The sequence below is a fragment of the Chaetodon trifascialis genome, chromosome 16 (genome assembly GCF_039877785.1).
Source record: "Chaetodon trifascialis isolate fChaTrf1 chromosome 16, fChaTrf1.hap1, whole genome shotgun sequence".
NCBI classification, from domain to species: domain Eukaryota; kingdom Metazoa; phylum Chordata; class Actinopteri; order Chaetodontiformes; family Chaetodontidae; genus Chaetodon; species Chaetodon trifascialis.
Genome location: NC_092071.1, coordinates 16370879 through 16397056, shown reverse-complemented (window position 1 = coordinate 16397056; position 26178 = coordinate 16370879). Strand labels below are relative to the sequence as shown.

The following is a 26178-nucleotide window of genomic DNA, read 5'->3' as shown; positions in this document are numbered from 1 at the left end:
CGATCGCCTCGGTCTGGGCCAAACAGTTCGAACGTTCATTCATAATGCTGACATTCGAATGTTGGCCAGCTCTCTTTCAGCTTTGTGCACGTCCACTCGTTCTGTTTAAACCTGGCATTTCTGCACAGCTGCAGATTAAAAACTAATATTATCAGTATGATACTATTCGTAAAATTCGATTCCAGCAGCATCAGACTGTTTCCAACTCGCTCTATCCGGTTTCCAGTGACTCCAGAGCACTAACTCATTTAAACTGATGAATCACCTCATTCAAATTGAGGATTTTGTTTGAGGACTTTTTATTTCTTTGTGCTTTTAGGGTGATGACATCGTCAAATAGACACTTGAAGGTTCATTCAAAAGTGACATTCAGCACAGCCCCACTATTAGAAGCACGAGGTGACAAACAGTCATGGTCACTTGTGGATGCATTTCTGACCTGAATCTTGTCTATTTTTTAATCTAAAATTTTGCTCAGATGGCCTTTAATTTCCCCAGACTTCTTTCTTAATCATAGTGTGACATTATAGCTTCAGGTTTCTTTTAAATGATTAACTAGCAAAGTTGCGTGTTTTACATTCCCATTACTGAAGGAGCAAGGACATATAAATTCATTTAGTGAAGGTGTGAGTGAATGACTTAAAATCTATCCAGCACATGTTCATATAATGTACAGTATACAGCAAGAGAGAAGTCCAAACTGACCGGCATACAAACACAAACACACACACAAGTCTCTGTACCTTTTTGCCCTGTCTTTCTCATCTTCATCCAATAAATCTTCCACACAGCTGTTGGTGCTGGAAAACAGAGGGTACAAGGTAAATGCAGTGTAATAGAGACAAACTGCGGCTACATCTGATTCTGTTCAAATAACCCAGTGACCCAGTTGAAGTGCCTTGTTTTTCTCCAATCTTGAACAGGTCACTGTGGCATCTGAACGTCTTCAACCATAAATGTTTTTTGGTTTATGCTGCACATTCAGGCTCACGTACTTTCACAATAACAAGAAATATGGCAGCAAGTTTAGCATGTGGAATCCCATTTTCTGTCACTTGTTAGTGACAAGTGACACATGAGAGGACACCTTGTGCTGAGCGGAGGGAAGGCTTAGCCAGCAGCCAACGTTAACTGTTTTACACATTACTGCAGTGTACATTTACTACCTGAGGTCAGATTTTTATACACTGTAACAGGTTCATTAATGGCTACAGAGATACAGGATGCAGGGTGTTACTAGAGAGACAGATAATACATTTCAAGGAGTGCCAGCAGACTTTTGCTACTGGTTCAGAGTGTTCTGTTGTGTAAAGCTTCAGGCTCCAGCCAGGCTTAGTTATTTCTATTGTAATTTATTATGACAGTTCTCTAAATGTGCCAAATGCTCGCATCCATGCATGTCATGTGCTGCAAATAGAGAAATAAGAGGGTGAAAGACAAACAGCGTAGCATCAGGCTGGTGGGCTAATGGTCAGTAATGGATGAAACATCAAGACAAAGCACTGCTTCTGGTTCAGGTTTGATTTTTAGGCCTGCGCAGAAGGCTGTACATACATGTTAGTATTGGCCTGATATTTTCCCCGTTTAAGGTTTTTTTTTCCTTCTAATAAAAATATGGATCAGTAATGAGGTATGACCACATGATAATAATGACAACTGGGTACCAGCACAAGCTTTTCCATTACCACAGCGATGTCGGCTATTGGTGTGGCCAGAGCATAAAACAGGCAGGAAATGCATTATAAATGGAAGAGATGATTCAGTGAGTGTGAGATGCAGAGTATCATGAAAACTACAGGGAAAGAACAAAAAGACAGAACAAGCAGAGGAAAAGCGTATCGCTGTTCAGAGCCCTAATTCACTAAATGAGTACTTAAAATGTGTTTTTACACTCAGGCCTATTTAATATTTTCCCTTGTGCCTTGTAATATCACACACTGACAGTTAAAGATGATGGAAAAGTTTGACGAGCACCAAATTCTTGTAAAAATCTTAGCCAGCCGGATCCTTCTTAGAAACCACTCTCACCCTGTTTATCATCTCTTTCCTTAATTAATCAACCCACGTTTTAGTCCATTTCGAACTAACTTTGCTGACTGAAAAACATCTTTTCAGACTTTCACTACGAGCTCAGCACCGTTTTTATCACCGTCATTCATTTCACAGGAATAATAACATTGAACTACTGTTCAGCAGCCATGAAAAGAATATTATGTGTGGACATTATCTAGAAAGAGCTCTGACGGCACTCAGCTGATGAATTGAAATATAAGCCAACTATTGAAATTGTAAATAGTGGTGGAGGAGGACAGGAGGGGGAACAGCCGAGGTCTTTTAAGGAGAAAATGACAAAAGCTATATTAATTTCAGCTTCTTTTTTTTTCAACATCTTGTCTACATTATCATCTAGCCAAAAGAAGCCAGTGGCACTATTCACCATGACAGAAGCCTGATGGAGCCGTCAGTGCTCACAATCCATAAAGGAAATGTTTAAAGTTTGAATACCAATGTCAGAACTGGACTCCAGTGCATCCACATTTACATGCATGCAGCATATTCCAGCTCAGGATTCCTTCACCCTTTAATGCAACATCTTCTTAGACTGGATATGAATGAGAAATACAAAAAAGGATCACAAAGTGCACAGAAGCTGGTTTGATACTCACTCCCATTCCCTGCGGGAGGATGGACAGGGGCCACCGAAGTCCGAAAGGTTGTCCATACTCACTCCCTTTTCCAACCAGGCCCTTTCTGAAGTCTTATAAGTCCCATCGGCGCTGACCCTTCTGAACACTCTTTTGGAAAAACCTACCGCGGGCCGGCTGCCCGCCGTCTCCTCGAGTCCACCAAAGAAACGCCAAAACCTGTGAAGACAGAGCAAATGGATTCTAACATTCTGAGAGCGTTGAGGACGAAGCCTGAGCTGCATAAATCCATGTAAACACATAAATACAGGAGGATCCTCCATTCATCTGCTCTTTGGACAACATGAATAATACAATACACACTTCACATTGTATTATTAATGGTTATCCATCAAAACAATAACAGTCTTCAGTTACTTCATCGCTAAAAAAAAAAAGTGTTTTTGCACAGGAGGAGCTCCCCTGACCTAGAAAAATGTCTGAAGCAGAAACCTCTTTTGATAACCAGCACAAAAAAGAGAGCGTAGAACAGCCACCTCCTTCACATCCTCTACATAAGGCAGGCTTGAACAACAGCAGACACCTCTATTATAAGCCAAACTAAGAACAGGCTGGAGCTTTGGACGGCTGCAATGACACAACATACAGCTGCATTCAGCTGGAGATATTAATAAATCATTTGCATATGTCTTTATATATATATATATATATATATATATACATATACACACACACACACACACACACACACACACACACACACACACACATATATATATATATACACATATACATAAACACATATATACATATATATACACACACACACACATATATATATATACACACACATACATGCATACATACATACATACATACATACATACATACATACATACATACATACATACATACATACATACATATATATATATATATATATATATATATATATACACACACACACACACACACACACACATATACATATACATATACATATATATATATATTTTATTTTTTATTTTTTTATTTTTTTTTATTTTTATTTTATTTTTTTTTTTCCATATATCTTCTAAGTCTGATATAGTCACAATAACAAAGAGTAATTCTCTTCCAGAAGGGAAACTACACACACTGTAGTGTCTAACCTTGATTAAAAAAGGCTGTGTTTTTGGAGTCTGGAAATATTTTGCATTGTATATCAATTACATATCCAACTTAATTTTGCAGTTGTTGGGTGATGTGATTTCAGGCAGCCATCAGTGTTTTTGTTTAGTAGGCTTGTCCTTATTCCACATGTACACAGAGTGAAGTGCATAAGGAGCCACCGGGGAAGCTACCAGTGACTGCATTTTCCATCGCTTTCAATTAAGACCTGCTGTCAGAGGAAGATCCGCGTGGTGCAACCCCACTAGTCTGAGCAGTTTTGTGCCCTTTTGTAATGGAAAAGGAGTCAATGCTAATGCTGAGATGGAGATATTCCATTATAGGAATCATTTTTTATATTAGCTTTCAATGTAACTGTATGGAGCTGGTCTTCAGCGCCACTTCAGTTAATCATCAGCTAAATGACTCGAGCCACATTGTGTGACTTGTACAAAGATATATATGTGAATGTTACTGAGCGGCGACCTGTCCAGGGTGAACCCCCCCCCCTCCCCCCCCCCCCGCAACACCCTCAAGGATAAGTGGGTATAGCTGATGGATGTATGGATGACTAAACAGCCATGTCTTGCTGAAAAAACCTGTCATATTGTCACAGCTGTGAATCAATCTCAGTCAATGCACGTTTTATTTTAAAGGATAACATGTTTAATATTGCAGTTTAGCTCAGACTTCACCTCTAGTAATCTTAGCGTATCATCACTGAAATGCACACTCTCATATCAGCTGATATAATCTGATTTAAAAACAGATGATGCCATCTCTATCAGCTGATATGCCAAAAGAGACCAATGTTGACCTCAAAGCATGTCAGATTTGTGCTTTAATTCATCGCTAACTCATGTACAATCGAGTGCTGCTGTGTGCACTGCTGTTCCTGTCCTTACTTCTGATTCAACAGATCTCACATCACTGTTTTCTGATTAGCTCACCTCTTCTGTGCTTTATTGCAAACTCTCTCCTCTCCACGCTTGGTGTTACTGCTTCACAGTAATATACCTCCAAAACCCCAAAATCCTGTTTAACTGACATTCAATTATTAAGCCACAATTTCTTCTGTTTGCTTCATTACTCTGTAAATCAAACTCAATATATAGATTCACAATTTCTCTGTTATGCACAAAACTCATGACAGAGCGATAACGCATTGCTCAAGTGTGTCCGCACTGTTCATATACGTCATGTTTGAAAAAGTCATTGATTTTTGACTGACCGCAGTCTTTCCCTAATCTTTACTTTAGTTGCCTTAATATATTGTTGCAAAAAAATAAATAAATAAATTAACATTTTGACAAGTTTTCTTGTTTGTTTATTGTTATTTGTTATTATCAACATGAAGACTGAGCTCATCCACGTCCTCTGCAACCACACACACACCCTCTGTGATGAGCGGCCGATGAAATTCTGAATTGTTACAGAAAATTCAAGCTCTTGTTCAACTGGGCCATTACGATTTTAATGTTTCTAAAATTGATCTTCACGTTCTTTTCATGTTCAGCAAGAAAAACATAGACAGAACGCAGACAGATTACAGTTTAAGAGCATTAGAAAAAAGGTTCCTGAAAGTTGACGATAAAAAAATGTGGAACGTTCCTGTATCAGCAAGATAAAGCTAATTAATTAACACCGATAATTTAAGCTTCTGTGAAAAAACCTATTTGGAAAGTGAACTAAAAAACAGTTTCAGGTGCATCAAGAGCTGCTTTGCGCTGCTTTGAGTCGCTCGCTCTGCAAAGCTGTGTAAAACGACACCTCACATATCAGCCTGCATTCTTTGACTGTATTGAGGTTAAACAACACCTTCCAAGGTTAACAGTGAAAAAGCAGCAGAGTCTAGTTATATTTGTGCCCTCGGGTATTTGAAGCCTTTGACGAGCTCTGACACTCAAGTTCAAGTTCATGACCAACCTGTATGCGGACAGGCTGTGTGTTTGTTTTTGTGAGAGAGGTATAGGTTTCATTTTAAAGTTTAATGGAGGAAAAACACCTGCTGCCACACCTCAACCTCACACCTCACCCTATAGCTTGTTATACGTTGCTCCTTTCTATATTTAATTTCATCGTACTCACTCGGTTTCCTGAGGCGAGCAGCGTCAGCATGTTAAAGGTTTGCATTCATGAGCATCCAGCACATTTTTAAAGTCACTACCAGCACTTGATAAGAAAGAAGTGAGCCGGTGTCACCAAACATCCTGTTTCCTGTTGTGCCAATCGTCCATCTAGGTTGTTTTGGAGTTCTGAGTTCAGGAGATATCAGCTGTAGAGACGTCTGCCTTCTCTTGAATGTAAAGGAACTATATGGCACTCGACTTGTGTTGCTCAAAGCGCCAAAAACTCAACAGCAATGTCTGTGAACTACACTCATCAACAGTATCGCTGGTCGGACATTGCTGTCTTAAGAGATTAGTTTCTAGCTAACCGATACAGCTAACTAACGTTACAGCTCAGCCGGGGAGGGTGCCACGATGTTAACACCCAGCGCTGTCATGAGCACGAGCCCCTCAACCACGAGGAGATCCACATTATCTTCTACACATTGATAAGATTGGCAGGCGTGGTTCAGTGGAAAAAAAAAAAAAAAAGTTTGGACATAAATCTGTCTCAAGTAACCGGATCATGATTTCTAGAAAGACACATTGCTGTTGAGTACTTCAAATATACTTTTTTTGGCGCTTTGAGCAACACAAGCTGAGCGGCATGAAGTTCCTTTGCATTCAAGAGAAGGCAGACGTCTCTGCACCAACACCTCCAGAACAACTCAACCTAGATGGATCAACAGCACTGCAGAGAAGAGGAATGTATTTTTGATTTGAGGGTGAACTGTCCCTTTAATGATGGACGATAGCTCAAACAGGTTATGTCTGATGCCATCAGTAACTTTTATGACAACAACTCAGGATAAGCACTGCTCACAAACAGCCTGAGCCCAGTTGAGAGTTGTTGACATCAGATATTTCCCTGTAGCTGGTAAAGGCAAAATACCTGTTTTTGACGTCAGTGATTGAGGTGTGGCCGGCAAGCCTGTCAGCCTCAGCCTGTGAGGGTTGCAGCTGCAATGATTTTCCAACACACGTAGATGGCACGCATATTCTGTGAATGTGCATTTCATCTGATGTCCATGCTGGGCATTATATTAAGATCTAACCTGCAGTATTGCCACACAGGCAACTTAAGACTTTTTTATCCCTCCATCATGATGCTTAGAACTGCCTTAGCATAGATGGCATTTCCTGGGTAAGTCATACAGCAGTGCAGTTTATCTTTAATCTAGTCTAAGCCCAAGCGCCACAGAAAACCTGTTCTGTTGTTTGGTATGATGCAGGACAGAAACTGATTAATTACCGTGCCTTTAATTTGGTCTCACACTCACACCATCCACAAATCCACGAATCCACAAAGACCCAGTCTATAAATAATTAAACTGGAGAGTTTTTATCAGGTTGAGACTAAATAAAATAGTCAACCATCAGAGATCATGGTTGACTATTATCACCAGATCAGTGATATCGCGGTAGCTGTCCGGACAAGATCTCTGGGCATTTCACGCCATTATTGGCAACATTTCATATCAAAGGGCAGGACTGCTCATGGTAACGCTGGATTTGTGCATCAGTGATGAGGCAACTAGATTTGTCTGATGTTTAATCTGCTGCGTCAGCCAAAAACACGCCAGCCCATGAACCGTTTCTCAGATCTTTATCACAGTATACAGTGTACCAACATAATATAAATAAAATCCATATCGACTTCACCCACTCTTAGTTTTTAATGATCGAAGCAGAAAAGGCCGGTGACTCACGCTATTCATGCATGCATCATTATTTAAAAAGGTTGACACCGGGCCAACATCATCAGCACAGGATGACATTTCAAAAACCTTTAATGTGAGCTACAAGGCCATGTCTGATTATCAAAACCACAAAAAAAAACTCTTTAAAGCACAAGCAAAAACATAAGAACAATCTATAGTGTTTTCCAAGAAGGCGCGCTTTAAACTGGTCAACAAATCATTCAGCACAACAACATTCAGCTATCATGGCACTCAGTACAAAACAAACACATCCTGGAAAAAAAGAAAAAAACAACAAGGGCTGGACCAAATATCTGGACAATAAAGTCCCCAGAGTGAAAGCTCACGATGACATAAATGTTTATCACCGCCATAACAATTTATTGTAGTTGGCTGTATTTTTACCATGTCCTTCCATGATGAAGCAAAGAGTAACAATTTACACAGTGAGTAGCTCGTGAAGTTTGCTTTACTTCCTAGTGCTAGCAAAGGCCTTTTCCCTGAAACACCACAATAAATCCACTAATGAAGTGCTGCTGATCATGATCAAGAGAGGATCACGTCCATGCTGCTGACATACTTTGGTGTTCCAGCCAGAGAGACCCTCAGAGGGTCTTCTGCTGATTTCCCTGTGCTGATACATGTATTCAAGGTACTTACTAAAGCAGCCACAGAGTCTGGGGTAGAGGCTGCTGCTGTCTGCTTGTGTTAAAGTTTACATTGCCTGACCACCTCCACCTGCATCTGGTTTTGAGCCGACAGCTCAAGCTGTCAGGTAAACATTAACTGGGCCTGGACGAGCTTAGTTTCTCAGTATCTAGGTCTGGTTGCTTTAGCTTAGACTGCTTTTAATCTGAAATAATATTTGTACAGAATTACCCTAAACTAATTTTCTCCAGTTGCACATGAGATAGTTATTATGACTACATGTTATGGTACAAAGCTGATGGCCTCACCGGTATGCAGCATCCGTGCCTGCCGGACCTTTGCTTTTATCAGCATGTAAGTCCCAGTTTCATGCTGTAATTTCTGCTTTATGTGTAAGACCCCCTTAAAGGGAGACGAAAACAGGAAACACCTCTCTTGGTTACACACCTACAAATGAAAAACAGTGGGAAGTCCAATAAGTGCACTCAATGACCCTTTCACTTCCCAGTATGTACATGGTAAATAAGTACGTCTGCCACAGAGGAAATCACTCTGTCCGTAAGTAAACCGTGTCAACTGCACATGAGCAGCCCAGAGAGGCTTGAGAACAAGAAAACAGAGAGAAATGTGAACTCCAGCAGACTCCAAGCTGCCAGGTTGGGTAACATCAGCCTGACCTAAGCCCGCTGACAAATTATTTCATGTTTTCTTTGGCTGTGACCTTTAACATTGTGCTATCTGACGTCTTAGAGAACACACTGACGAAAATCCCGTCGGTGTTTCTGCCGTGAATGTCATCGTCGGCGGAACAGCGGAAAAAAATAGGTTATTTCAACCTTGTAACCAGGACACTTGATGACTGAGAACCGAAAACATGTAAGCAGCGTTCAAGAGCGCTGCGTGTGCGTAACGCTGCTACTCCTGCATTTGACACAATATACCTTCAGCCTACACAGTCTGCCTCTAGTAGAAAATGATTAACCGGGTCCTGAAAAGGGGCCAATTATGCGACCGACCACCTCTAAGTTCATTTGCACCGGGGGCCACTCGTGAACTCGGGTGGCGGCGAGGTGACAACATTTAGCACTCGTCTGTCAAGAGTGACGCAAAAAAAACAACAACAACTGCGATCTGAAATGAAATCGCACGTACCTCGACAGCGGGTCCCCAGCAGAAATAAAGATCCACACTGAACTTTCATCAATCCGCACATTTTCTTCTGAAAAACTACAGCATAGCAGCCGAGCGCAACTACCAGCGTCTGACCGCGCAGGCGAGCGCACCGACAGCGTTAAATTGCATAATAACGGCGAAGTTATGAATCGCCGGTGAGCTGTCGGTGGGCTTTGGCAGTCCTAATTAATAACGATCAAAATCCCCGTTCGTGGTATTTGCTAGTCGCGGGCTGTGTCCGTCTATTTTCCAGGCACTGTACTCCACATCCTCCGCTGGCAGCGGCTTGTAAACAGGACCGAGGGCTGAGAAAGTAGGTCAGCTGGTAGCTCAATACTCGGCTAACGACGGCAGCGGCATAAGCAACACAAGGCAAAGAAACCTGGAGTGACCGTGAGGAGGGGGCTCGATATAATCTTTAACACGTGCTCAACGCATAATAGCGGCCCACTAAATGTCATTTTTGAGTGCCACAAAGGGAGGATGATGCGTAATGTGTGATGTGTTTGCAGCGCAGTTTGCTCGGGGTGTGGAGCTGTGAATGGTACGGTCTGAAGTGCAGCCTAATACCACTCAGCCATGGAAGCATGACAAGTAGCCTTTAATCTATCGGGCTGGCCCCGCATTTCTCCAGAGAGACAAAGACAAATGTGCATTAAATGATGCACACATGAAGCAGCGTGGGGACAGCTGGCAGGCAGAGGAGGTGAGGGCGAACGCTGTCTCCTCCCTGCAGTAAGAAGACAGCAGATTAGCCTGTCTGACCCTGTTCAGAAGTTTATAAAACTATTTATTTTAGTCTGAAAAAACCCAACAAGATGACATTCCTGCCCATAGGCAAAACAAGAAGCTGAAGGCTTTTGTTTTCCCCCTCAAGTACTTCCCCGCTTCCTGTTTTTTTTTTTTTTTTTTTTTACAACTTCCTGGTTGCCTTTTCCCTCAGTCCCAAATGTGGGTCAGCGGCCTGCATGACTAATTTCAAGGGCTCATAATGGACCGGCTCCAAATGTTGGCTTCTGTCAAATGATCACACAGACGGCTCCACTTGCAGACATGTGTCCAGGTGTGGAGAGCTTTTCCAACATGAGAACGACTGAACGTGAGCATTTAAGACAGCCTGTTTACTTTAAGGTACCACTTTGAGACAATAAGGGAGGAGAAACTTTAGACTGTAAAACATCCCTATCAGTATTTGACTGCCGTGATGATCAGTATGTTAATCATTCCACACATAATCTAATTGTGCAGTCTCCACAGACTCTGCAGTTGTAGTGGACAGGTCCTGACTGATTAATAACAGCTGAGTAACTTAACAAAGGTGTGATGTTTGCCACACAAGAGTGACTAAGGTCAGGAAAACACTGCGACTCATTAGAACCAGAATTTAGCTGTGATAACTGATTTTCAACAGTTATCGTGTTCAGTGTTATTTTATTGGTTTTATGACAAACCTGAACGTGAGCCAGTGTTTCTGCTGACTAAAGAACAAAACCTGAACAGAAGCAATTGTAATCTTGGAAAGGGAGCTGCTAAATATGTGACCTGTGACTGTCTTTTCACAGTCTCACTTTTCAAAGTCTAGTGCGCTTCTTAGCAAAACAGATGGACATTTACACACTAGTTTACACCGGTAGGCCATTTTAAAGCTGTGTAACGTCCGTTTATTGTTCATAAACAACTGAGCAAACCACATTTTGGATCACACTCAAACGTTGTTAATCTTATGTAATGCAGTGTTTCATGAAAAACTAGAATTATGGCCTCCCTGCCAGCCTGTCAAGTTGCAGTTCACATCCATGTCTGTCCAGACTCATATAATTAATACGGCGAAGACTGTTGATGAAACATATTAAGTGTATTTTTTTAGCGAAATGGAAACTTCAAAGCGATCCATCCGATTGTTGTGCGGTCAGATTCCTTTGCGGACTGCTCACGACAAATGAAGGACAAAATCCTACAGCATCTGTAAACAGCTGCTCAGATCCATAGCACACGGCGCCTAGCATGTCTAAAAAGCACTGAGCGAGGGAGTCAATGTCCAACTATGGTCCAGAGTCCGATTCAAACCGAGAGCACCATTATATCTGTACATGCTGCGACTCTGATGACACCAATCCACCAGCTGCTAAGCCGTTTGTGTATCATGATAATCACACTAAAGGATTTTTTTTTTCCCCTGTGGCTCTATTGACTTAGTGATGTCTGACAGACTTCTGATAAGAAATGTGTACTTCTGTCAGGGTCTTTGATATTTAGACAAAGCCTTGTTGCTGTGTGTCACTTTTGTAGCTCTGACTTTGATGCTGCCACCTTTTATATAATCTCACGACGTCTTTTCCTTTTAGTACTGGATGTTAAGGTTGCGTGGAGGAGTTTCTCTTAAAGGCGGTCTTGTGAAAAAGGCCACTCGTCATTTAAGAGAAGAGTACAGACAACAGAGCACATGAGACTGAACTGCTTTGACAAGTCGGTCTATGACATCAGAAAATGTTAAGTGAATGTTCCCAATTAGAGAAATGGAGCTTCTCATAATGGAGAAGTGTTGGCTGATGACTATGAGGTGGCTCTTTGAACATTTCAACGATTGAAATATTCGGTATCCCCTTCAAGCACATGCCATAAAATCTCAGTAAGAAGTTGTACAATGTCATGTAACAAAATCGTCAATATTGTGTGAGCAGTTCAGCCCGAGCCACACAGGAGACGCAGACGTCTTTATCCTTCGGGTCCCAGTGGATGTGTTCGATAGCTTTTCCCAGCATAGCTTTTAAAAGAGAAAACAGTCCGTGGGTGCGTGATTTTGAAGTCAAAGCCAACCAAATGGCTGCCTCTGGCTCTGCTAGTCTTCCATATACACCATTTAATTACATTTGATTAGAATTTCCCTGAAGACATCCATGAGCCTGAGACAGAGTTTCAGCAATGCTACATTTGCAGGCCGCTTGTCTAAACGACCATCTTCAGGGAGTGAGTCAAACTTTCCCACAGCTGATTCAGACTGCAGCTGTCGTAGTAGTCCGGATTTCGATGACTGATCCAGCTTATGATGTGAAACCAGTATGATGCCCTTCTAACCAGCTTGTGAGACATGTAGCCACAGCAGCAGAGCCAGTCTCTCTGGTCCTCCAGTGACTTATATCTCCTTCATCAACTGAATAATTGCATATTTGTTCTCAATGGAATCTTGAATCTTTGGCGTGTATTTCCGCTGTCTCACCTCTCCTCGGCGTGGCTGCTCCACTACAGGTATTTTAAGACAAAGAGTCTATGACACCTAACTTCTGAAGTGTACTTAGCCCTGCACTCAGTATACATGAAAGTCATGGCTGATCAAACAGGGTGTCTGCTGGACTCTAACCAAGCTAACTCTAACCAGTGTTGGAGTTTATGATCAAAACTGGAAAAGCCAAATCACAGATATATTTCTGTTAGTAACTACGGTAAAAATACTGAGTAGAACACAACATAACAGGTCTGATGAACTGTCGTTACTGTGGACTCCCAAATGAGGACATTGTTGGCCAAAATCAAACTTTCAACTCAAAACAAAGTTTTATGGTAGGGGTGATTCAACCCAGACACAGACAATGCTGTCTGAAGGTGTACACCGAGACAAGGAACAAAACAATTTCGTTCAACCTCCTGGAATGATATCGCTGCTCTAGCCCTGCTGCTAAGCCCCTTTTCCTAAATCCTCAAGTTCTACCGACAGCAGAGAGAGTTGGTTTCTCAGGTCCTGGTCCCTCTCACTATGACTTGATGAGAGATGCCTCTCCATGGCTTCTTGGGCAAAGGGCAAAGGCAGCTGCCACACCGTCTTTCAGTGTGATGAGAGGTTAGTACACCACACACACACACACACACACACACACACACACACACACACACACACACACACACACACACACACACACACACACACACACACACACACACACACACACACACACACACTGTCCCGCCTTAAAAGCTCCTGTTTGTCATCTTGCCTCTTTGCCATTCGTCGATACAAGCGCCATGCCATCGTACATAATGAGTGAACGAAGCTCCGTGTGCAGCAGGGATGTACTCGCATGTTTTTTGTTCTACACGCTGTTGTAGCCAAAGGAGGTTCTGGGAATTTATCACAAGTTGCAAGACTGTCTGCAGGATTTTCCACCATTGAATCCAGCTTTCATTCTCACCTTCTTTCTTAAACAAAGTGCAGATGTACAGTAGGTCTGTCTATATGAGGCTAGGCTTTCACCATCTGACGGGGCACGCATGTGCATTTGCAGGACAGCCAATAGAAATGGCCTCTCTCTGAAATCACCTGTGATTGGCCAAAGCCTCCTGTCCTGGGCTAGATCGTGTCAAGCCTGAAACACAGAGCCAAAGGGACATCCAAAACTCTTACTGACTACCTGGATTTTCTGTATTTACATTAAAACATACAAGCAAATTTGTATTTATTGTAATGTCACATTTTGTGATTTAGCTAGATTTATTTATTTATTGAAATTACAAGTATGTATGGATTATAATGGACCATAATGGTCTCTTGATGACAGAGTTCACGAAATTCCTCCAACACTGCAGTACGTTACTTTTGTTACGATAACCCAAAATCCACATCTAAAGCAGCCATAGCAAGACCAATCAAGAGCTCACTGCAAAAAAGAGCTTCATCACATGGTGCAACAACAATCACCTGAAATTCAACATCAGCAGAACCAATGAGTCTGTGCTGGACTACATTGCTTCAAATAAGGATGTTGCAAAAAAGCTACCAATTCTAAAACATGGACGCTTCACTCACATCTTCAACCTGGCAGCACAGAAGATCTATAGAATCAACAGAGTCTTGAAGGTGGACACCCAAGATTAGTGTCACCAGTTCAGTATCTGTCCAAATGTGAAATAAGGTCACAATCTCCCCTTCTGTTCCTGAGTTATGATGTGTAACAGTGGCCAGAACATTATGATGTCACACTGACCTTTGACGTTTTGGATATGAAAAGTCATCACTTCATTTTTTTCCCCTGTGCGACCTTTGTGTGAAATGGGACGGACAGACGGACATTTGTCCCTTTCGCAAACTCTTGTACAAATTGTACCATCACTTGAACACAGCTGCAATCATCAAATTTAAGGATGCAGTCAGTAAGAAGCCAGATAACGAGACTGACTTGGCTTCAATTGCCATCAGCTCTTGAAACCAAAAGTACTTAAGTTGTAACAATACACTTTCATACAAGACATTTGACAGGTATTAGACAGTACTTGCCACCGTCTCCATTCTGATTGCTTTACACCAAAAGATACTAAGTGGACAAGATATCTAAAGTGATTGTGGCTTTTGTCTGAACAGAGTGCAACATTTTAGTTCTTGCAAAGTAATTGTAACACATTTCCATAGTCTGTTCGTAGTTTTTGCATCCCATTTAAATTATTTTAACCACAAGCTCCAATGGTGCACACACAATGCTTGGCCTGCCATTGAATAAATTGATGTTCAATGGTCTGATGATTTCTGAAGCTCTCACATAAACACTTCACAGTACAAACACTTCCTACCTGCCTACCTAAAGAAGTGCCTGTGCTGCCAAATAACTTCCTTTGTATTTTAGCCACATTAGTGGCATGGCTCTAAGGATGGCAGTGTTGGTCCACCACTTTGGTCCACGCTCGGTCATGGTTCCAAACAATGTATCCTAATGACTTAAATTTAACAGAGTGACGCAACAACGTTCAAGTATGTGGATTTGTGTGAAACTGCGCTGGATGGAGTGCCATGAATTTGAGTACAGACATGTAATAGTTAGCAATACACAGGGAAATGTGGAAAAAAGACTTCATCTGGCACCATCATCAGGTCAAAATTATCATGACCAAATATTTGGAAAACTGAGGACAGTCCCATCAGCCTCAACTACACTTTGTGTTTGGCGCTAATTAGCAAATGTTGGCATGCCAACATGCTAAACTAAGATGGCAAACATGGTGAACATCAGCACGCTAGCATTGCCATTGTGAGTATGTAAGCATGCTGGCATTAGCATTTAGGTCTGAGCACTGCTGTGACATAAACATCTCACCTAAGATGCTTTACCTAAAAAGTGATACTCTGAAGTGATGTCTTTGAATAACTCAAGGTTTAATGACATATTAATGCAGGAACAGCTGTCACTTTTCATGGAACATAACACAATAATTAATGTCAAATTAAGTCAATTCATGAAACGCTTCTTCTTTCGGCTGCTCCCCGTTAGAGGTCGCAACAGCGGATCATCTGTTTCCATATCGGGATGCGGGCCCCTACACAACCCGGCAAGGAAATCTGATTTTATGATCCACATTTTTGATTTGGCATTTGCCTTTTTACATTGGCAAGTGATGATATAGAATCAAATTTGAACTAAATTGTTGCTATGCCAGCGACCAACAAGTGTGAGACATCTAAGATTCATAAAGATCTCCCACATTTTACTGCATTATTCACCATCCGCCTACATAGAGATTAGTTCCGCTCTTTTATGTAGGTCATGCTATTGGATGATGAGATGACATTTAGTGCTCATAAGCAGGCCTCACTCCATGATAAATGCACAGCGTTGGGTGCTTTACATCCTGTACCTCTGTCCAGACTGCTTGCCTTTATATCAGTGAAAAACTGGACTATTTTCATAATCGCTCAGACATTATGCCATATTCCCTGCAGCTACATCTGTGATACTGGTATTGATGATGTCATCATGGCCCTCTGCTGAAGCACTGACTGTCATTAATTAGACTGTGGCACTGCTGTTCGCTCTGTGTTCCCATGGTAACAATGTGTGGTGTCTACTTTCCCCCAACCAAGGCAGTCCATAAAGCCACTGGTTTCCATTTTCTTCAGGTCTGGGAGACTTCTCGTACATACATACCACAGAAACTCATTTGTTTGAATTCATTGTTTGATGAATATTAATAAAGCGGCAGGCAACCATCCTCACTGTGTGCTCTGATTCCTCTTTATAGCAACTTGCACCTTCTCCATACCTTGTACAGAGCATACTATGTATGTAAAGAACATCTCAAATGACACGATTAAAAGAAGAAATAATGAAATGCAGCAGGGAAAATATGAATAGTTAAAAGAAGAATGAGTTTACAATCTGATAGATCTTACTTTAGATAACTGCCAATAGTACACAATAAACTAAAGTGGAAAGACAGCATCACAACAGCAGCAGGTGTTCTTCCTGCAGCCACTGAAGAAAATCACCTTTTTACAGGAAATGGTGTCTGATTTTTACATAACCATTCTTCAGTCCATTCTCACTGTCGGCTGCTACGAAGTTACACAATGTCCAGGTCAAAGAAATTTTGCACCATGTAGTTCAGTATAGATTGAGCTGCCATAAGGCGACTCCAACTTCAGACCTTATCCAACAGCAGAGAAAGGACATTGGAAAAAAATCAGTCACGCCAATAACAGCATTTTCTTCCGCTGAGTGCCCAGTGGAAAAAGGCAGTGGTGGGTAGAAAACAAATCTTCAAGCCCTTCCTCAGCAATGCTTTCCCACGAGCGTTGTCCATCTCAACCAAACAGCAGCTTCACTCTAATCCTCCCCTGGGCAACAGCTGAACCCTTGCACTCACGGAGCTCTACCCGCTGGACAATCCTGTCACAGTGCAGTTTAACACATCCTCACCTGCTGTGCATGAATGAAAAAACACATGCCCTTCTTTCACTGCACCTACGTAAACGGCTCGAATGATATCCAGCAATTGTCCTTTTTCTGTGCTCAAATTATAAGGCCAATAACCAATTCGTCAAAAATGACTTTTTGAATGATCAGTTGGTGATTTAAATAAATTAGCAAGCAAAAATAGCTTTGGCATAACATTCACTGGCTATAACTACGGAGTAGTTTATAAATCAGACACTTTAGTAATCTGAAAACATCATTTTTGGGCTCCCACTAAAATGTGAGACGTTTTATACGCTAAATTAATACAATGTAATAACTAATAACAGATGAATTAGTTCAATCACTGCTGGCATGCAGCGAGCTCAATCCTGCTCAGTCCAGCTGTACATTTTATGTAGGTTTCCATCACTTACCTATGTTTACTTCTTATGCTTACACAACAACATTTGTCAATGATTTTGGTGATACGTCACCCAAAGTGCCTTGTAATTACACATTCACCACACAGCACAGGCTCACCGTGGGTGGCCGCATCCTTTCAATGAGAAAGCAGACATATAAAATAAACATCCTTTCACCAGGTAGATCTACTCTCAAATTTCCTCCTAATTATATTCCTTCAACAATTCTAAATGAATCACAAAATTATTCTAGGCCTGTTATTGTCTGCTGCTGCTGCTGCTGCTGCTCAGGAAAAGATGCAATTACCTAAGGCAGTGTGTGAGCAAATATGTGGGTCACAATTCTAGGGCATGGGTGGAAAGGGCACTGCGGCTCTTTCTTTGTACCACTGTCTCAAGCTCAGATCATAGGTTGCATCTTTGATTAAATTCCTGGCTGCTGGAAGGGCGCTTTTGCAATGCCCAACTGAGAAACATTTAGAGCTGATTACCAGAATAATATCATCGTTAGGATTTCATCAGTGAATGTTTATAAAATCCCAACCAGCCACTCTTTTATGCACACACTCTGAACTGAAGTAGCCTTTCGTAAGCAGTCCAATGGAAAAAATGACCTTATGTCTCCATTCCTATCTATTGCTACTTCATTTTCCTTGTTATGAAACACTGCCATCCATATTTCCAAAGCCTCCCCCCGTAAGCACACAAATCTCTCTTGTTAGATTCAGGTTTCTTTTAGCAGCTTGTAATAAGAAGCATTCTTCTCTTTCTAGAAACAGGTAAACAAACGATCGAATACTGTCTAATTTTTAATCCAAAGAAACCAAGAGCACAGGACTAAAGATATTTTTCATTTCCAGGTTGAAGCAGCAGACATTATTGACAGCACGACATGAATTTTTCATATATTTTTAAGGTAATCAACATTTTAGCTGAGCTACAGGACACAAAATCAGCTGCAGATGGCATTTTTTTCACCTGAGGGCTCGTTAATGGAAAGAAATGAGCTCACGTATAATCACAATAGATGCCTGACAACGAAAGTGGGTTAATAACATCTACATTTTTAATGATAAAAGGCTGGATCATTAGTCATCTGGAAAAAAAAAATAATCCCACTGACTGCTTTTCACATTGACACATTCGGTTTATGCCTCATGCCTGATTAAAGTGTCGTGAAATGCTGCTAATTTGGATGCTTTCAAAGACCAAAATCTCTGTGAGTGGACTTGTGTGCGCACAGTATTCAGGATAGCAGCTCATACTAACAGGGAAGCACCAGTGAGCGTAGAAATCACGCTTCACTGCGATAATGATTCATGATTCATTCACCCTGCTGGAGTGTCGTTGAGCAAACCCTTATATCACGTCCAGCTCTGTAAACGACCCTGCTCTCTGAGCCCTCTGTGGACAGAGGAACAGAATTTCCCTACAGCTTTGCAAAAAGTATCACACTTTCTTACATATCCACAAGATATTGGAATATATGATGACAGAAATGAATAGAAATGAAGCAATCCCCGTGGAAGATGGAAGTCTTTGCACTCCACTGTACACACCAGACCATCCAGGTTGTCACTGTCTTAACTAAATGTTAATAATTCAGGCTTCTGCTGATGTTTTCTGGACTCAACCTGGACTCCATAAACCTCACTTATCACTGTGGTGTTTGAGCTCTGACATCTGTCCTGATCTGATGATCAGGCTTGGCCTCTTGACATCACAGATTGCGGATGACCTACTGAACATCAAAGGAATGAGAAATCCATGTGGGAGCGCTCCCCTCATTTCAGCGGCAGACCTGAGTGCTCGTTCGCGGTCTTGTGCCGCATTGTGTGTTTAACTCCACCAAAACAAACTGCGTTGTAATAATGCACATGCAGCCAACACCCTGAGCTGAAGATCTGAATCACATCTAGGTCACACACAGGGGCCGGGCCCACACATATTGTGAAACTCTTTTTCCCCCCCGACATCTGACATGCAAAGTGTAGCCACACCCGATTCTTGAAAGTGACTTTTTGTCGTGACAGAAAGCTGGAAAGTTGAACCTGAACTGTGAATCAGCGACAGAAAATAATCTCCAGAGGAAGCATTTACTCACACCCATCAGACAGAGTGGCACTCATAATGTCGGAATTCATTTCACCTGATACTTAGTGAACCTCGTTTATGTGGCTGAGATCTTCAAGGGAACTACCTTAAAAGCCACTCAGAAGATTACAGGTCACAGGCGTAAATTTTAATAGAGATCCAAGCAGTACAGCAGCGTCTTTTAAGAGATTTCACACATAATGTTCAGATGTTTATCACATTTCATGCCACAGATACACAGAGAGAAAGCAAATTCAGATAAAGTGGTAAGTCTTAGAGCTGGAAGCTGGATAAAGCAATCTTTCTTTTTTTTTTCTTCCAAAAAGCAGCTAAATGTCTTAATCATGCCCCAGTGGATCTGAGCCTGAAGCTACTGAGGACAATGACTGTGTGCTTTGGAGCAAGAGATCAGCGACAGCAGCAAGGACGATGACGTCTGTAGAGGCAGTTATATAACTGGAGCTGAACATTTTGTCTGTCATAGTTACAAGGTCAAAGAGGGTGACATGAATACCAGTCATAGTCTCAAGAGTCATGTGCAACATACTGAAGTCCCACTGAACAAGTAAGTTCAAAAAGTTCACCAAGACAGGCATCAGTGCAGAGCAGCGTGGAGCAGAAGGAATGCTTGACGTTAAGAATCACAACGTCTCTTCAAAGGGCTCGCTTCTCTCAGGGCTTCTCACTGCTATTAATTAACAATAACAAGAACAACATATTGTTATATAACAATGTATTCAATAACAGCAAACTTTATCCGCAACTTTTATTAAAAATAATAAGAAGAAACTTTATTTATATAGCACAATTCATGCATTAAAATGCAACACAAAGTGCTTCACGTAAAAGTAAGTAATAACACGTATGATACAACAATGAAAGTAAGAGGGGGGAAAAATATAATAATAATAATGAATGAATAAATAAATGAAGTAAAATAATCTAAAGTAACATAATATAATGTAGAATTAAAACAACCGGATGAGACAAAATAAAACAGCTGATAGGTGGACAGAAAAGACCGTTCAGTAGAAAGCCATGTTAAAAAGATGTGTCTTAAAATGTCGTTTAAAGGTGTTGGTAGATTTAGAAGCTCTGAGACCTTCGCCTTCGTTTGTTTACTGAAAAACACAAACTTAGATGGGAAACATCGCAAACCTCACCTGAATAACATTAGCACTATTAACCACTTAAAGTGCCCTTTCATCCAGAGATGTGTTTTTGTTATGGGATGTCTGAGCGTCACTGTGCAGAGTTTGACCTTCACCTGCTGAAGGGGGACGGTTTCTCTGAGCTTGCCTTGAATCGGAGTTTATGACGTGTGTATGATTGAGTGACATCACAATGAGTGATTATTCTTGGTCGAGTATTTCATGTGCTTTCAAACATATTTAAGGACTATATGAGTTGGCTGTCTCTGCAAGACCTCATGCCTCAGAGGCCCCCCACTCTCCACGGCATGAACTTCACCAAGACCCTCTCACCACAACTCGTCTTCTCAAAGATGTCCCTCTGGTGCGTTGTGGCCTCGGGGCAGCACGCTCCAGGCTTTAGAGGCAGCTGCGATATCGTCTAACAGCAAGCAACGAGCAACCAGTACACCGTGCACACTCACACACACCTCACAAGCTACTCCCCACTGTTTGTCATCAGGCCTCTCCACCACTCGTTGATACGAGCGCCACGGCATCGAACATAATGAGGCTGGAGCTCCGCGTGGAGCCGGGACGTGTTCGCGCATGCATTTTGCACTATACACCACTGTGGGCGAAGGAGGTATTGGAAATTTCCCACAAGTCGCAGGATTTTCTGCTGGATTTTCTGCCATTGAATCAGGCTTTCACTTTCACTTCATCAGTGGCAGCTAACAGGAAAGGCCTCTCTCTGAAATGACCTGCGACTGACCAAAGTCTCCTGTCGTAGGACAGCCTGAAAACAGAGCCACGAGAAAGTGCAGAAGTCTGGTTTTCCCTCAGACCACTTGAATTACAATATGCCGAAAGCTTATTATGGACTTTTTGGCCAGTGACAATAAAAATAAACTGCCTAGCACAGCTTTAAGATTGCATCAAGCTGCATCAGACCGAACTATTTTGATAATCAATTATTCATTTGAATAATTTCTTAAGCAAAAATGCCAATGATTTCCCTTTCTGTTCCCTTTCATACAACTGTAGACTGGATATCTCTTGGATTTATGGCTGTCGGTCAGACAACGTAATAGTAATAGTAATATGAGGATGTAACCTTGGACCAGTTGTTAAAAAATGTAAGAGGTGTATAGAAGTCAGGTTGGGACTTTCTCATGGAGTATGGTCACAGATTTATTACGAAATTTTCTATTACATTTTTACTTCAGCTGTCAAAGTGTTGCTGTGTTTTGATGTGGCATTTCTTATTTCATTTGTGCTGGTGTCAGGATTTTATTGTTCGTTTTATGTTGTTCGTCTTGTGCTTGGTCTTTTAACATCTCGGGGCCATGCTGGACGGGTGTTTTCACTGGATTTCTCTCTCATAATGCGAATGAACATGTAGCCTCAACACTTTTGTTGGTCTTTGCTTACACTTCCATCACTGTTTCACTGTCTTTTCTTGTCGAATTGCAGAGATTGTACATACAGACAAACTGCATGTCTGCTACCAGTTTTCTTTTTTAAAGTAATAATAAGCATCAAGTAAATACTGTCTCCAAACTAGGGCTGAAAAGCAAGAGGAGACTCAGTGGGCAGAGAGCAACACGCAGACCATGGTGCCAATTAGTGAGAACTCAAACTAAATGAGAAACAAACTACATTTTGGTCAACTGGATGTGCGCTCCAGATAGAGGTACATATATGTAGGAGATAAAATAAGCTCATGATGACATTTGCCTCAACAATAATGAAGATGAAGTGCTTTAATGAAGTGCCTCTTTGTATTTAAGACTATTCAGGACACGCAGGACAAATTCCAGGACTCGCTTTCCTTGGAAAAGAGCAAACTGTCTCTATTGGTTGGACCAAGGGCATTCAAACAAATCAAAAACTATTGTTACAGGTTGTCAACGAGTGTGGAACTCTAGTTTTGTTTTGTTGGAAATTACAAATAGTTCAAATGCCTGTCTAATATCGTCACAGTGTCTGTTTCCCATCTCTTTCAGCCTTTTCTATTTCATTACCTACAATGAAATGTTTTCATGCTCTGTCTCTGCAAGCATGCCTCTGATGTTTAGGTCAGGTATTCTTTGTGTACGGGGCTGATCTCTGTGGAACTAACCTGAATAAAGAAAGGTTTCACGTTGGTTTTTTAATGCCTGCAGGTCTCTGCAAGATAGAATCTCATTTTTAAAGGTTGATCATTAAAAAAAAGCACAACACGGGATGTGCTTGTCATTCTTTAGGGAAACTAAAGTCAAGTGTTAAAAAAAACATAATAATATAGGCCATAGGTACCACACAGGAAGCATCATAAAGTCACGGCACCTGAGAGTTTCCATATAACACTAACTGAACTCTTGCACCTTGATTCCAAAGGTTTAAAACACTTTTAGAGAAACAAAGTTCAGGATTCATTTCTTGAATTTCCTCAGGGACAAAATTGGACTTAGTCACACATCTCTTCAGCTTCATCAATGTCAGCATTTAATTCTTACTTCTAAAAGAAAAAAAAACATGTAAACATACAAATGTGAGAAGGTAAAATGTAAATCTTAATACAAGGTATGTACTAAAAATGGGCTGCTCACACATCAAGGGCACTGATGTTTAAGGTGAGTGGGGCTTAGTAACTTGCAACCTGTGACGTTAGCCAACCTGTTGTCAGATTTCACTCCATTTCATGTGTGTTTGAGATGAATCAACATGGGTTGTACATTCAACATTCATTCTATGTGGAGCGGCGCTCTGTTTTCTTAAAGAGACAGAAGGTGGAAACGATCCCTTTGCTGTTGCACAGACCTACACCATTTGTGCATGCCCAGTCACACTAAGCAGCTCTAGCAATATTCAGACTAGCGTTCAGTTTAAGCTTGCAGGACATGGCCCAGTAACCTACTTTCCCCACAACATGCTCTGTAACATCAGAGACGAGGTTGTGTGTCATCAGCTAACTAACCTTCGCCACCATAGTTTCAGCAAAGAGCCGCAAAAACCCAGACACAGTGCTGCTTAAGCAAAAACAGAAAAACCAATGATCACAGTTATGTCTCAAAAAAGGACATCTCTATATGGCCTCTTTCTCAGTTTACTCTTAAGGTGAAATGCAATGCTGTAAACTGATAGCCGAGGCAGTGGAGAAGAGTAGAAATAAAAGTAAGGACATGAAGAAATGGTACAAAAAGAGAAAGGATGAGGGAACTCTGTCTCTTTGACAAACATTGACAAAGAGATTGTGATCCCAGTGAGAATGAGGCCAGCTAATTATGAGCATTTTCAGCATTGTGAAATGCTAAGTCACAGTAATGACGTAATTGCTCTTAATTATAACATCAGAAGTAACAGGAAAAAGTTCCTAAAAATTATGAGATATATCATGTTTGGGAAAATTATGAGCTTCGCGAACAGATTATGAGATTTCTTATGTAGCCTTGTATCATAATGATGAGAAAGCTTCACACAAATATGACATACTAAAGCATTTCTTATGAAGCAGAATCTCATAATACTGTCAAGTACTGTAGTAACATAACGCTCTTCAACTTAAGCAATGTTCTGTACCTTCCCACTGAAAGATTACCCCTTTATATCTACACTGAGTGCCAGGACTGCTGAGTGGCACCAGGACAATGCCTTGGGTTTCACCCTACCTCTGTGCACACCCCACCCCATGACAGTCCATGAAGGTAAACAACCAGATAACCTAAAATTATTCTCCTGTGTTTCTAGGTTAACATAAAGCTTCCATCATCCACAGCGACTGCACAGCTAGCGCACAGATTGATGCAGTTGGTGCATGCTTACACAAATTTAACGATGGCACTGGTTATGCAGTGGGACCACATACATAATCTGGACTTCTGGACTGTGGGCTGATTGATTGGTTGATTTTCTGGTTACAAGTCACTGATTGTATCTACACAGCATTAAGACAATTTACTATGGAAAACTGAAATGGGAGTAGAGGTGGATTGTTAAAATATTGATTATGTCTGCAGCGGCGGTCTTGATTGGTACCCCACAAACGTGTCATTTAATTACAAGTGGCGGACACGGGCTTCCATACTGTGAGTGAGACAGCTGTTTGTCAGGGACAGCACAGCACAATCCAGAAAAATAAGGACCATAATTGACTCCTGACCTGTTTCCAACAGGGGCAGGCCTGACTTTTTTAGCATCAGGTCCCTCAGCAAAATGGCACTGGCATCGGTCCGGAGCCTTCTCATACTCATGTGAATTTGGTGTCTTGCCCAATCAAATAATCCACCATCTCTCAATAATATACGGAGAGTAGGGCTGCAGGTATCCCTGACATATGGTGTACTGTGGTATGAAAATGAAGGGCTATCATACCACGTAGATTTGCTTATCTACAGCATTGAATGCTGCCATATCAGTGTTATTAAAATAAAGTTCTTATCATGTCTCAAATCTACCAGGATATAATATTTGATGAAACTGTCATTAAGTGTTTGTTCAATTTTAAGGATCATTGCAACTGATAACAATAAGAATAACGGTGTAATACCGTATAGCACGATATTTTCTGAGAAGTTATCATACCTGTTCACATTAAACCCTACACAAGGGGCCTATTTGTGTCTTCTTGCACCTCTGCTTTACAGTTATGCCACAGTCATTTAGGCTTATATTTCATTCCACTCAGCTCATACAATGTGTTTGATTTTTCCAGATGTAATAATAATGTGCTGCCGGTGAGCCGCAAACCAACTGCTGTCCAGGTAGCCATGCCAGCACACACAAAACCTCATTAGTTATACTTCAACGGCACTTCATTAGCTAGCTAAGAGGGTAAAGCGTCAATTAAAGGTAATGATAGCCGAGAAAATGTCACTCATGAAATACAGTCAAGTCGCAGAGATGCTTTTGACTTCAGCTGACGATAACGTTCAGTACATACAGTTAACAGGCACGCAGCTAAATCTTATTTTAATTTTGGCTAAAGCACGGAGAGGCACCAATGTTTTAGCTAGTTTGAAAGAGTCCACTGATTAAATAAAATCATGTTTGGTTCATGTCTGTCCAGCAATACTTTGAAGCAGATGAAGCTGAGTAAAGACTCGGAGAAAGAAAAAGAAAAAAAATAGGAAAAAACTACGCGCCTGGTTTCGCTGCTTACGAGCTGAAGTCTAATTAATCAGCCGGTCATGTTACTGTTGGCTAACATTAAGCTTGAGACTGAGCAGGTCGAGCCGGCACCACGGAGCCCAAAACTTACCTGATTCTGTGGAAGACGGGTCAGACGGGTCCAGACGGACACATGTGGGGAAGGGGCTTTAAACGACAGCAAACCCCCCGATGTCCTATATTCCAAAAAGTTACCCAGAGATGAGACAGCGGCGTCGACTCGGTCTGAAGACTATGATCACCGATGTGCTGAGGTTACAGCCTGTCGAGGGGGAGATCCTGATCAGCCCACCCCTCACATTT

The 26178-nt window shown here is 41.4% G+C and overlaps 2 protein-coding genes across 8 annotated transcripts in view; one reads left to right on the top strand and one right to left on the bottom strand.

Annotated features, from left to right (window-relative positions):
* The window catches only part of gab3 (GRB2 associated binding protein 3), a 192046-nt gene extending 179639 nt beyond the window's left edge, over positions 1-12407 (top strand). Inside the window, exon 11 of the transcript XR_011603169.1 lies at positions 12396-12407. The gene's annotated coding sequence lies outside the window, so the exon portion shown is untranslated. The remainder of the gene's footprint in view (positions 1-12395) is intronic.
* Positions 1-26178, bottom strand: part of npas2 (neuronal PAS domain protein 2) — a 40560-nt gene extending 14382 nt beyond the window's left edge. For 5 of the 7 annotated variants that reach the window (XM_070982571.1, XM_070982573.1, XM_070982575.1 and 2 more), the window contains exons 1-3: positions 25967-26178; positions 2667-2864; positions 744-800 (exon numbers count right to left, since the gene is read on the bottom strand). In XM_070982571.1, the coding sequence (XP_070838672.1) occupies positions 744-800; positions 2667-2722 (113 nt within the window). In that variant the 5' untranslated portion in view covers positions 2723-2864; positions 25967-26178. Of the gene's footprint in view, positions 1-743; positions 801-2666; positions 2865-9402; positions 9595-25966 lie in introns of those variants that run through there. The other 2 variants (XM_070982577.1, XM_070982578.1) reach the window with 1 other exon arrangement.